The following is a 14213-nucleotide window of genomic DNA, read 5'->3' on the forward strand; positions in this document are numbered from 1 at the left end:
TAGTGTGTCAGTCAGGGGGCCTGGCTCTTCCAAACCTGATGTATTATTATTGGGTGGCGAACGCTGAGAAGGTGGAATAGGGAGCCGGAGGCTTTGTGGTTGAAGATGGAGGCAGGCTCTTGTAAGGGGTCGAGGTTGCAGGCGCTGGCAGCGGTGCCACTCCTGTTTGCCCCAGGGAGGTAATTGGGGAGTCCGGTGGTGGTGGCCACATTGAAGATATGGAGGTGATTTTGGCATCAGTTTAGGTTAGGGACGGGGTCAAAGCTGATGACGATCTGAGGGAATCATGGATTTGAGCCGGCGAGGCTGGTTGCTAGGTTTCAGGGATGGGAGGAGCAGGGGGCAGGGGGTGATGGAAATGAAGGACTTATTTCTAGATGGGTGGTTCATGAGTTTGGAGGAGTTGATGGGGAGGTTTGGGATTCCGCAGGGGGAGGCCTTTAGGTATATGCAGGTGCACATTCAGGGATTTCACGACGAAGGTTTTCCTGACTATTCAGGTGGCACCCACCGCCCTCCTCATTGTCGGAGAGGCTGTCGGTGACGAGGCTGGAGATGGGGGTCATCTCGGCGATCTATGGGAGGATTTTGAGGAGGATGTGGCGTCGTTGGAGGGGGTTAAGGCCAAGTGGCAGGAGGACCTAGGAATGGCACTGGAGGAGGGGTTGTGGTGTGAGGTGCTGCAGACCTCGTGTGTGAAGCTGACGGTGATAGAGCTAAAGGTGGTACATAAAGCGCACCTGACAAAGTTGAGGATGAACCAATTGTTTGAGGGGGTGGAGGACATTTGTGAACGATGTGGGAGAGGTCCAGCCAATCATATACATATATTCCTGTCCTGCCCGAAGTTGGAGAAAGTTTGGAGGTTTTTCAGCACCATGCCAGTTATCCTGCATGTGGATTTGGAGCCCAGTCCCCTGGGGACATATTTCGGGTATCAGACTTGCCAGAGCTGCAGATGGGAGTGGGGGCAGAAGTTTTAGCCTTTGCCTTGCTGATTGCTCACAGGCGGACTCTGTTGGGGTGGAGGTCAGTCTTTCTGCCCTATGCCTCAGTATGGCTGAGAAATAGAGTTTCTGTACTTGGAGATGGTTAAGTTCATTTGGGGGGGGGGGGGGGGGGGGGCGGAGTTAGGAGTTCCACAAGAGATGGCATCTGTTTATATTACACTTTAAAGAGCTGGTTACCGTCAGTAGCTGAAAGGGATAGGAGTGACGGGGGGGGGGAAGGGGGGGTGTTTGCTCTGAATTACTGGGCCGTTGAAGGATGGGGGTTGCTTGGAGGTGTTTTGTTTGTTGTTTTACTTTATTGTGTTGAAGATTTAAAATATAAAAAAAGCAAAAAAAAATATTTTCAAAAACAAATTTCAAATCTGTTCCACGCTTTGCTCTTAAAGCCAGCCAATGAGCTCCATGTACTGAAACAATCACAGAATCTCATAGCAACCCACATCTTGGCCTTCCCACTGCAAATGGCCTTGCACCCCTCCATCCACTACCAGCAGCAACCTGCAAGCTCTCCTCACATCTCTCTCAGGCAGTCTTTATTTGTTGCTTGGCACTTTCTCTGAAAGATAGAGACACTTCAGAATAGCTTTCTACTTGTGTTATTGAATAATGTTGGTAATTGTGAGACAGATCTGTATCTGTTGAGCCTGTTACGCTGTGCATTCAGAAGTGTGTGGATAATCACTTGCCCTTTCAGTCTTGCATTTCAATGCAATTAATCAGCAGCAGCCTCCACAACGGCAAATTCTCCTAATGGTGTATGACAACAGACTATGGGAGGAATTTACATTCAAACATAATTAAATCAAATCTAATTATCATAATTAGGCTTGAGAGCCCATCCCATATTTTTAAATTCTGAGGAATTCAGGGGCAGAAGTCCCCTGTTTGCAGGTAGAGGAGCCCATAAAATTGCCCAGGTGGACTTCCCACCCACCCCTGAACTGTAGCAATTTTATAATGGACGAGTCCTTGAACAGTACAACTGGAGAGGTTCAGGGGTGGGAACGCCCTCGGCATGGCCCCTTTTCCAATCACGTGGCCCCTGTGAGAATGGGTAATTTTAAATAAATATGTGCGTGTGTGCCTATGTATATCCCGAGGAAAGATTATGGAGACCATTTGTCTGGGAGCATTAATGGATGAGAGGAGTGAAAGTGCTAACTGTATGCATTTGTAATGAAGCTATATGAAATCATTTTTTAAGTAAATAACTAAGACTTAGAGACTTGCATTAAGAGATAGAAAGGAATTTCGGGCGGGATTCTCCCAGAGCGGAGAATCGTCACCATTGGCCTGGTTGGCGCGGCGCCAGTCGCGGGCTTCTCTACGCAGCCGGCCCACCGATTCTCCGGCCCGGATGTGCCGAGCGGCCGTGAAAAAAAAAGGAGTCCCGCTGGCACAATTCTAACCTGCTCTCAGCCGGCGGGAACTCTGCGTGGAAGGGTCGGGGGTCGGCCGTGGGGGGAGGGGGGGGTCCGACCCCGGGGGGGTGCCTCCGATGTGGCCTGGCCCGCGATCGGGGCCCACTGATCGGTGGGCCTGCCTCTCTGGTTGGAGTCCTCTTTTCCTACGCGCCGGCCCCTGTAGCCCTGCGCCATTTTGTGTCGGAGCCGGCGTATTGAAGGAGACCACTGCGCATGCGCGGATCCCATGCTGCACAGTTCACGCCAGGATCGGCAGCTGGAGCATTAGGGGGCAGAATTAGTCCTGGCAGCAGTCCGTTCATGCCGTCGTAAAACGCGACGGCGTTTACGACGACGTGGACACTCTGCCGCGGGATTAGAGAATCTCGCCCTTCATTTTTTCAGCTGATAAAGTGGAAATGAGTACGAGAGATCAAATGGTATACTGTTATTTAAACATGATGTGGAGATGCCGGCGTTGGACAGGGGTGAGCACAATAAGAAGTCTTACAACACCAGGTTAAAGTCCAACAGGTGTGTTTCGATGTCACTAGCTTTCGGAGCGCTGCTCCTTCCTCAGGTGAATCAGGTGAAAGCAAGTGACATCGAAACAAACCTGTTGGGCTTTAACCTGGTGTTGTAAGACTTCTTACTGTGTTTAAACAACAGCAGTTTTTCCTTGGGTAATATTACTGGATTTTTATAGTTAAACATCAAAAGGGAGTGTTGCTTGGAATCTGTTTATTTGTGGGTCTGACAAAGGAATTCTTTTGAGGGGACTGTTTAGTAAGACTTTTTAACTGTTTTTAACTAACCTCAGTTTTCTTTTCTTCTTGTTAGTAAATCTTTTACTTTTACTTTTTAAAACCTCAAAAACTTTACAGCAATTCTTTCTGCTGTGATCAGAATGTTTTCTTCTAGATTTCAGAATACAAAATAAAAGGTATGGCTCGTAAGCCAAATTTCCCGCAGCGATTTGGTCTGTTCAGCAATTATCATCTGTGGACATAATGCACCTCCCAGGATTTTCCCCCATGCCTCTCCGTCATTTCCCCTGCCACCTCCAGGCCTTGCCTCTCCTGCTGTGAGACAGCCCAGCACTTGCCAGGTCCTGGAATCTGAGATTTAGAATCTGGGAACTGTTTGTAGTCCTAGTTCTGGTCACTGCTGCTGTTAGTGCTGCCGGAACTATTGATCTGCTGGTCAATCACATTTCTTACTGAGTGAAGGACAGAAGTCCTGTCTCCAGGCTATTAATGCTCCGCAAAGCATTAATTGACTGCAAGGCCATGAATGGCAGGAATGTGTGCGACTAATAATTAAGTGTGCAGCACTCAATAGACTGTTGTGTGCTGCATAGGTGTGCAGCTTCGAGGAAAATTGTGCCAGGTCCCTCTGAACAGTAGCATCTACAATTTTAACACCTTTTCTGCTTGTCTACTCTTACTATCAGAATTGCATTTTCCTGGTTGCCCATTTCACTAAATTACCTGTTCTTAAATATTTCAAAATCCTCTTCACTGTTTGTTAAGAGCCCCAAACTTGTGTCACCAGCAAATTGAGAGACCTCCTCCCTTTGCAAAAGTACAAATCATATAAGCCAACACTCATTTTCCCTTGACCTTTGCCTTCTAATCACCCAGGAAGATTTCAGCAGTTCTGCTGCATTTCCTGAAAGACCATGGGATCGATTCAGCGACCCCGTGAATGAATGAATATTGCTTATTGTCACAAGTAGGCTTCAAATGAAGTTACTGTGAAAAGCCCCTAGTCGCCACATTCCGGCGCCTGTTCGGGGAGGCTGGTACGGGAGTGGTGCCCGGCTCTGATCTAGGCGCAATGGGTGATTCGCGTGTAAGTCCCAAATCGGGCTCAATGCTGGGCGCCGGACCAATCACAAGTCACCTGATTCGCTCCCTCAAAGGGCGAGATCCAGATCTGAATATTTAAATGAGCCCTCGCGCCTGGGAGATTTCGCCAGGGCACCATTTAGTATTGGTCCATACAAATGTGGATCAGTCGTAATGGCACCTGGTTGGGACTCCCAGGCCTTTGGATGGTCAGGGACAGAGAAGGGTGGTACCCTGGCACTTCCCGGGCACCATGGCACTCAGCCTGGCACCCTGACAGCACCCCCCAGGCACCCTGGCTGTGCCACCTTGAAGCTTGCCAGCAGAAAATCCTTCAAAGTGCGACCTCGAGGGGAGAAACTACCCAAGGCCAAAATAAACGGCAAACTGCCGTTGGATAAAGGGTGTTTCTCAGCACTGCAGCCCCCCCAAGAAACACCCCGTTAAACATGCCATTCAGCGGACTTTAACTTGAGTTCACTGAATTGTGCCCCATATATCTGCATTTTTACCAGCAAACATTTTGAATGTCACCCTCCCAAATGTTTTTTGAACAATATGCACAATACATCCCCTTTATCCAATTAGTCACCTCTTCAAAAACAAACCTGATCAAAATCTATCAAGCACTACTTTCTTTAACAAATTGTACTGACTGTCTTTTATACACCAGTGCACGTATAAAGATTCACTTAATTTATTGGGATCTTGCAGTGCATAAGTTGGCCACCATGTTTCCTACTTTACGAAAGTAATTATACTTAAAAATACTACACTGGCTTATGTAAAAACACAATTGAATGCAAGTGCTTTCTGTCTGATTTATTCTTGTCCTTTTTGAGCAAAGGGATTGTATTAATTATATTGCATCCCCGTGGCACAGTTTGAATTAAATTATCCAATATTTCTGTTCTGGTCTTCAAAAACTTTATCGTGATTATGGTTACATCTTCTGATTTTTCAGTCAAGGCATAAAAACAAATTATTTTTCTATACAGGAACATGACTGTAAGTTAACGCAAGAAATTGTGGAATTGATTGACAGAGAGGCAGACCTTCTGATGAGGCAAGTAAAGGAATCTTACCTGGAAGGACTCAGACAGAGAATATCGACACTCTTTCTTCAGTATATCAAAACACCAACATTTAACCCAGAAGTTGCCCGATTCCTTCAGGTACAAAAAAAGTCCAATTTTTTTTGATCAACTGGGGTCAATTCAGATGTGAACATTTCTGCACTTGAGCTCTTTTATTGTGACAAAAATGTTCCCATAAGCTCCACTTTCCACTGTCTGGCTAGAGGCAGCACGAATCTTATACATCTTTGCAGAGTTGCATACACCTGTCCTTGCTGATTCTGTATCTGGCTTCAATATAGCAAGCTTTTGGAGACAGCATGATTTTATGAATAACAGGTCATGTCTAACTAAACCAGTTTTTTAGGTGTGGAGGTCACGAACATAATGGATAAGCAAGCAGCTACTGAAGTTGCCATATAAGGCTCTGGCCAGACCCCATTTGGAGTATTGTGAGCAGTTTTGGACCCCATATCAAAGGAAGGATGTACTGGCCTTGGCCAGAGGAGGTTCACAAGAATGATTCCTGGAATAAAGAGCTTGTCGTATGAGGAACGTTGAGGACTCTGGGTCTGTTGGAGTTTAGAAGGATGAGGGGGGATCTTATTGAAACTTACAGAATACTGAGAGGCCTGGATAGAGTGGACGTGGAGAGGATGTTTCCACTAGTAGGAAAAACTAGAACCAAAGGGCACAATCTCAGACTAAAGGGACGATCCTTTAAAACAGAAATGAAGAGGAATTTCTTCAGCCAGATGGTGGTGAATCTGTGGAACTCTTTGCCGCAAAAGGCTGTGGAGGCCAAATCACTGAGTGTCTTTAATTCAGAGATAGATAGGTTCTTGATTAATAAGGGGATCAGGGGTTATGGGGAGAAGGCAGAAGAATGGGAATGAGAAAAATATCAGCCATGATTGAATGGCGGAATAGACTCAATGGGCCGAGTGGCCTAATTCTGCTCCTATGTCTTATGGTCTTATTCCACACAACAAATTATTCACAAATTATAAAGGCTCATGGAATTGGAGGTTACCTTGTGACATGGGTTGGTAATTGATTGGGAGGTAGGTGACAAAGAGTAGATAGTGAACATGCTCTGATTGACATGATGTGACAAGTAGTGCTCACTCGGGATCGTACTCAGGCTTCAGCTATTCACCATTAAAAAAAATCAATAAGTTGGATGGAAGAATTGAGTTCTATATTCATGTTTCATGCCAGTTAGTTATGAAGCAGCTAGTTGTGCAGATGGGAACAGGATGTTTCAAAAGCTCAGTAAGTGAATGGGCAAAATGTTGGAAGATGAAATTTAGTGTGAGGCATCCAGTTTGGATCCAAGAAAGAAGTGCCATATGTTTTTGTTGCCAAGAGACAAGGAACTGGAGGAGCAAAGGCATTTGGGTGTTCAAATCCAAAAATCAATAAAAAGAAAAGTAATGCACAGGCACAAAAAGCAATCAAAAACACTGAAGGAATGTAAACATTTATTTACATGGGGGAGGAAGTTATGGGTCAGGCCCCACCTAGTGCACAGTGTTCAGTTTGGGCACTGTACCCAAGGAAAGATAACATAAGAAACAGGAGCAGGAGCATACAGCTGATCGATTTCCCCCCCCCCCCAACAACACCCTGACTACCAAAATACTCCCCAAATACTTCTGACCATACACCTCAACCCCGTACCTGATTATCTTGTGATCTAACCCGACCATCTGTCCTGACCCAACTACTGACCCTCCCCTTACCAACATGTGACTACCTCAAACGTGACCAGCTGCCGACTTGACTTCCCTCCCTGACCACCTCTGACCTACCTCACCCACCCTACCCATTCACTCATCCATATTAACATGCAGAGACTGGACATTTAAATTCAACATAAGGCAGCTAGTGTCTTTTCTTCATCTGACTCTACTGCACCTTGGTGATGATTGCCACTCCTCAGAAGATCTGGGCCAATATCTAGCTTTAAGGTAATTGGGGTTCATCAAAGTGTAAAAACCTCCCACACCAGTTGGATATCATGGTGCATAAATAGGTTGAATGATTGACCTCCCTTTAGGGCTTTTCCTGTTCTTCTGAAATCTTAGAATGACTTGGCACTTGGCACAGAATTATTACTTTGCAGAAGGAGGCCATTCGGACTATCTTGTCTGCATCAGCTCTCCAAATGAGCATTATGATTTAGTGCCATTTTCCTACCTTTTCCCTGTACCCTTGCACATTTATTTCTATTCTGATAATCATCTGATTCCCTCTTGAATACCTCAATTGCCTCCACCGCACTTCCAGGCAGTGCATTCCAGACACGATCGACTCGTGTGCAAAAAAAATGTTCTCACATCACATTTTCTTCTTTTGAAAATCATTTTAATCTGCGCTGTCTTGTTCTCAATTCTTTTTATGAGCAGGGACAGTTTCTCATTATCTACTCAGTCCAGCCCCCTCATGATTTTGAATATATCTATTAAATCTCCTTGTAAACTTTCTTCTCTTCAAGGAGATCAATCCCAACCTCTTCATAGAACCGTAGAACCTACAGTGCAGAAGGAGGCCATTTGGCCCATCAAGTCTACACCAGCTCTTGAAAAGAGCACCCCACATACACCCACACCTCCACCCAATCCCCATAACCCAGTAACCCCACCTAAGCTTCTTGGACACTAAGGGCAATTTAGCATGGCCAATCCACCTAACCTGCACATCTTTCAACTGTGGGAGGAAACCGGAGCTCCCGGAGGAAACCCACGCTGACACGGGGAGAATGTGCAGATTCCTCACAGCCATTGACCCAAGCCGGGAATCAAATCTGGGACCCTGGAGCTGTGAAGTAACAGTGCTAACCACTGTGCTAACTTGGCCCCCGATCTATCCTCATAACTGAAGTTACTCATCCCTGAAACTGTTCTTGTAAATGTCTTTTGCACTCTGTCCAACGTGTTCACTTTCTTCCTATCGTATGGCACCCAGAACTGTACACAATACTTCAGCTGAGATCTAACTAGTGTTGTATAAATTCAGCATAACCCCTTTGCTCTTGCACGTGATGCCCCCTTAATAAAGCACAGGATACTGTATGCTTTATTAATTGCTCTCTCCACCTGTCTTACCTCCTTTAATGATTTATGCACAAATACACGCAGGTTCTTCTGCTCCTGCACCCTCTTAAAAATTGTTCTCCTTATTTTCTATTGCCTGCCCATGTTCTTGCTACCAAAATGCATCATTTCACACTTCCCCACATAAACCTCATCGTGTCACTTTGGAAGCAATAATTCAGCTCCTTATCTACTGTAGAAGTAACAATAAGCGAATTAATTTTTAAAAATACAGTCTAAAACTGTTTTTAAAAATTGATCATTTTAGTTAATTTCTACAATATTCAGACAGCTTGCCTGTTATGAATGGATAGAAATAACACCAGGTGCTAATTCCATTTGAATTTTGTCTCTACCAACCTCTGCAGATTTATTAATTATCATGTAAAATTTAGCTATTTTGTAGAGTCAAGCAGCAGCAGGACTTCCATCTGATCAAATCCTATTAACTTATTAACAAGATAACTGATTTCAGATTATTGGCCATGGTGCATGATCAATTTCACAAAGACTTGAGTTGGGTACAATCGAGGCTTTATTGCTCTTAAGATGTGTGGCCTCCCACAGAAGCTGACGAAATGGCTGCAGCCTGGAGAACACACATATTTATACTCCGCCTACTGGGCGGAGCCAGCAGGCAGGGACTACCAACATACCTGTAGTACAGGACCTACCATACATCACCTAAGAGAGCAATTAATAAAGAATGTTTACCACATTCACCCCCTGTTAAAATTGAGTCCGGCAGGGGTGGCAGAGAACTATACACAACAAATGTTTTTCTTTTTACATTTACATTTACAATTTTTGATGGAGAGGAAACGAAATGTATTTTGAAGTCCAGTGGACCAGTTAGAGGTTTAACCAGTCCGGGGGCCTTGATGTGCCGCTGGGAACGACGTAGTGGTGGCGGCGATGCGAATGCTGGCCTGATGTCCGGTGCCTCCGGGAGCGTGCCAAAATCCTCTTAATCCTCGAGCGTGGGCAGGGGAGGACGGATGGTCCCAGGGGGGTTCCTGCTGGGAGCACCGGGGGAGGGGAGGGTGGTGCCGGGCCGGGGTGTGTGTGTGTGTGTGAGTGACCTGCTGGTGCCAGGTCCCTGAGGGAGACAGTATCCTGGCGGCTGTCGGGGTATGCCACGTAGCCATACTGGGGATTTGCATGGAGCAATTGCACCCTTTCCACCAAAGTGTCCGCCTTGTGGAGTCGGACATGCCTACGGTCCTGGAGCTGCGAGCCAAGTCGGGAGCGACACCCCGGATGTGGACTTCCTGGGGAAGGCAAAGAGACGTTCATGGGGTGTGTTAGTGGCGGTGCACAGCAGTGACCGAATGGAGTGTAGTGCATCAGGGTGGACCTGCTGCCAGCGGGAGGCCGGGAGGTTCCTGGTAAGGCCAGTTGGATGGCCTTCCATACCGTCCCATTCTCCCTCTCTACCTGTCCGTTTCCCCGGGGGTTGTAGCTTGTCATTCTGCTGGAGGCGATACCCCTGATCCGGAGATCCATCTTTTGGAAATCTTAGAGCAATAAATTGATGCACGATCAATTGCACAAAGACTTGAGTTGGGTACAACCGAGGCGGACCCAGCAGGCAGGGACTACCAACGTACCTGTTGTACAGGTCCTACCATACATCACCTAATAGAGGCGCAACAGTGGTTTACCACAGGCCACAACAATACTTAATAGTGAATGCAAATAGATCATAAAATATAATGATATACCAATATGTTTACAGCACTTCGGTTAGTTGCACTGAACATACCAATGATTGATTAAATCTGTGCATTAAAAAGTGATTTTTTTTTCTAACAATTGGTGGAGTTCTTACTGGGGCAACTGATTGGGTGAGAAATGCCACAAGACTCAGGCACACGAAAATCCTGTCCCCTTTGCCCTGCACATCAAATTCTGCCTCAGAGGTGCTGAACAGAAGGTATCACTTCTGTTGGCTTCTGCTAGACCCCTGCCAACCATTTTTGAGCATCCATGAGTTATCCTGCAAATCTTTCCTTATATTCCTCTGATTGGCGCTGATTCTCCGCTCGCCAGAGAATCGGCAGCCTGGCATCGGAGCGGCATGGTGGGATTTGCGTGTCCTCCCGGCGATTCTCCGACCCGGCGCGGGCTCGGAGAATCCTGCCAACATTGTGGGATGAAAGTGGGCCCTCCAGTAAAATTCTAATTGGAATTGGACCTACAAATGCTGACTTTAATTCACAACCTGGTTAACCCATAGCTCCTCTTCTTAGAGGAATAGGATGCCACTCCAAGGCTCCACTGTTGATGGATGCAAGCACAGGAAACACCCCTGATGTGATATCAATCCTCATCAATTGAAATTTGGGACAGGCTGTGAGAACATCCAATTATTCAGCTGTGCTGTACTTATGGTAACGTTGCTGCACCACTTTGATTTCGAGTTTAATGGCTTTTGTCATTAAGCATACTGGAATATATTAATTGGAATCAGCACACTGACAGATTGATTATTGTACTAAGAGTTTTATAACATTTTTATACTGGTCTGTACATAAATGTGAAAGTCCTAATGTAACTTCTATTTGATATTGGAGACTTGTGGTAGTTTTCATTTTTATTGGAAGATAAATCGGATCATTCTCCTTGAAGTTTCTGTGTAAAAAGTAGAAATGGAGTGATTTTCTCTTTTTAATTTTGGATTTATGTGCAATGGGAGGAATTGAAGATTTTTACTCTGTAAAATTAACTTTTGATCTCATCTATAGGTTCCACAGGATCCAATGCAATTGCGCAAAAATGTTCATTTCTGTTCAAGTTGTGGAAGTTATTTACCATCCACGGAGTTCCCCTTGTCACTAACTTCACAGGCGCTTCGAATGTGCCGACAGTGCCTTAAGATGAATAATGAAGCTCGTCGCCGTGAAGAAGCAACCATGTACAAACTGATCCTGAAGCGGCTGAGAAAAACCGAGGCAAACTTTGAAGATGGCTCACAGCTGGCATTCTTATTACAGGTGCAATATATAAGTTTTACTGCAGTAAATTTTAAATAAACATTCCACCTATATTAAAAATGTGGGTGAATATAAAGCTAGTATGCTTCTTTTATATTCTGTCTCAATCTGTTTTATCATTTTTAAAAATAGAGGAAGTTATTCCCAGTGGCTGGAGGTGACTCGTGGCATGTAATTTTAATGTCAAGTTAATGTTTTTATGTCTAAAAACCACATTTTTTTCCCCTGACGTTGGAAATCTGAACTAAAAACAGAACCTATTGGAACTACTCAGTAGTCAAACAAATGCTGACTGACCCCCTGGGTGTGACTATTGATTTCTGATACTACGTTTCAAAGAATCATTGAATTTACGTGCAGAAGGAGGCCACTCGGCCCATCGAGTCCGCACCAGCCCCTACAAAGAGCACCCTACTGAAGCCCACGTATCCCCCCTATCCCCGCAACCTAGCAACTCCCACCCAACATTTTTGGGACACTAAGGGCAATTTAGCATGGCCAATCCACCTAACCTGCACATCTTTGGACTGTGGGAGGAAACCGGAGCACCCGGAGGAAACCCACGCAGACACGAGGAGAACGTGCACACTCCACAGAGATAGTGACCCAGCCAGGAATCGAACCTGGGACCCTGAAGCTGTGAAGTAACTGCTAACCACTATGTTATCGTGCTGCCCACAATATCCTGAAGGCCTATATTTATAAAACACCTCACCACTTCTCAAATACTTCACATACAGTGAAACGTGCAATGACTATTTAAGGTAAAGGGCAGGAGGTTTATAGGGGATGTGAGGGAAAACATTTTCACCCAGATGGTGGTGGGAATCTGGAACTAACTGCCTGAAAGGGTGTTAGAGGCGGGAACTCTCACAACATTTAAGTATTTAGATGAGCAACTGAAATGCCATAGCTACAAGGCTGCGGGCCAAGTGCTGGAAAATGGGATTAGAATAAATAGGTGCTTGATGGCCAGTGTGGAGATGATGGGCTGAAGGGCCTCTTTCAATGCTGTAAAAACTCCAAGACTCTATTATAAAAGTTAACATATATAATTTTCACATGATACCAAAAGCAGAGATGAATGTGACAGTTATCTCCTTTTTATACATGAATATTGGCCAGACCAAGAGTTTCTGTTTGACTGATGTCTCCATAATAAAACAAGTTATGCAACTTTTGATAAAATAAAGATTATGTTTTAAGATTTTTGAACAATTATTTTGAAATTAAGTTACAAACCAGGCGTTATATTGGCAGGAACAAGATTTGAAACATCTGGTTGACAGTATTTGGGGTACGCAGTCTGCACTGAGTGCTTCGAACAATCTGAAAGACCTTACAATGATAAGGTGGGATAAAAGGTTTGAGTGGTCACCATGGAACTGCATCCTCCTGACAGAAGAGGAAGCTGTGGCTCATCTTAAAATTAGCAATATTGAAAAGGTGCGTACGCTGATCTCCCCACTTCTTTAAAATCTGCTATTCTTCCAATATTTTAGTATTTACTAGTTACTGTTCCTTGTTTATGGTCCCCTATTGTTGCACCCTCTAATCCTTTGCCTTTTCTGTTGGTTCATTTGTGTTTCCGCTCTAGATTTAGGCCTAGATCATCTAATGTGTCCTGGTTTTGATATGTTTTTCCCATGCACTCATTGTCCTCTCATTCTGTTCCGTCCCTTATTCTTCTTCCAGCTTCAGGACTTTTAATGTTTACGGATCAAATGAAAAGCATAGATATTTATTTGGAATATGTCAAAGAAAACCTCATCTGTTATTATTCAACCTGAAATCACAGGCTTTTGTTGTTATTCCCCATGCAGGATTATGAAGCCACGTTTATTCGCAAGATCAAGCACCGACACACTTTGGGAAAGACCTATTTTTCTCGGATTCCTGAAATAGTGAATTATGCACACACTTGCTTGATGCAAGACTTGACTTCCAAGAATGACCTCGTAGTTACAAGTTCATTTCGTGCTAAACAGAAGTCATAGTTGTTAGACAACCACATTTTAATATTTGATTTCAATTAAAAATGGCAAATTTGTTGAATAAAATGTTGTAATGCTACTCCATTCCCTCATCATAGATTATTAACAAAACTTTACAATTGGTATCTATATAGTTGATATTTTATTTCAAGCTCTTAGACGCAATGAGAAGTGAACTAAAGAGTAATTGGAATCAAATTTGAAAAACTTTTTGTATGAAGTTTTCTTCAATGTAATGGTATTAAAACCCACTATTTCTTCAATTACAAGAGTAATTCCCACAGGCACCGAGCTGCAGACAGTATCTGGGATGGTATTCTCACAGGTAAAACAACAAAGCTTTCAATCATTTTGCTATGCACTGGAAATAGTGTGGGCTACACACCATTAAATCCAGATGTCATCACAGTGGTGAAAAACACTACCTTTTCATCTTAATGCAAACAAAAGAATACAAGGTACATTTCCTGAGAAATAAAATTATACCCAAGCAAAATATTATCAATGTGGTCCTTAACTCTGTTATTCACGATACACACTTATGGAGTCACATCACTTAATAGTAACCTAAATATTTGCTGGGCCTCTGAACTAAATTAAATAACCAGTGAAAGCTTATCCTATCCCTCAGGCTGAGGAATATCTGGATACAATACTGTCAATCAAAGATCAGCTCAAAGAATATCATGTTGATAGCGATGTTAATTCTTTGATGAGCCAAATAGCACACCTTTATTCTCAGGAAAAAACATAGTTCTCATTTTAGCACTCGCCACTTCAGAAAAA

General features: G+C 44.2%; 1 protein-coding gene across 5 annotated transcripts in view; it reads left to right on the plus strand.

The window, feature by feature from the left end:
- Window positions 1-13928, plus strand: part of iqub (IQ motif and ubiquitin domain containing) — a 101163-nt gene extending 87235 nt beyond the window's left edge. For all 5 annotated transcript variants that reach the window (XM_072484467.1, XM_072484472.1, XM_072484469.1 and 2 more), the window contains 4 exons: window positions 5262-5438; window positions 11185-11433; window positions 12694-12879; window positions 13257-13928. In XM_072484467.1, coding sequence (XP_072340568.1) covers window positions 5262-5438; window positions 11185-11433; window positions 12694-12879; window positions 13257-13430 — 786 coding nt within the window. In that variant the 3' untranslated portion in view covers window positions 13431-13928. The remainder of the gene's footprint in view (window positions 1-5261; window positions 5439-11184; window positions 11434-12693; window positions 12880-13256) is intronic.
- The last annotated feature ends 285 nt before the right edge of the window (window positions 13929-14213 follow it).

The sequence above is a fragment of the Scyliorhinus torazame genome, chromosome 19 (assembly GCF_047496885.1).
Source record: "Scyliorhinus torazame isolate Kashiwa2021f chromosome 19, sScyTor2.1, whole genome shotgun sequence".
Taxonomy (NCBI): Eukaryota; Metazoa; Chordata; class Chondrichthyes; order Carcharhiniformes; family Scyliorhinidae; genus Scyliorhinus; species Scyliorhinus torazame.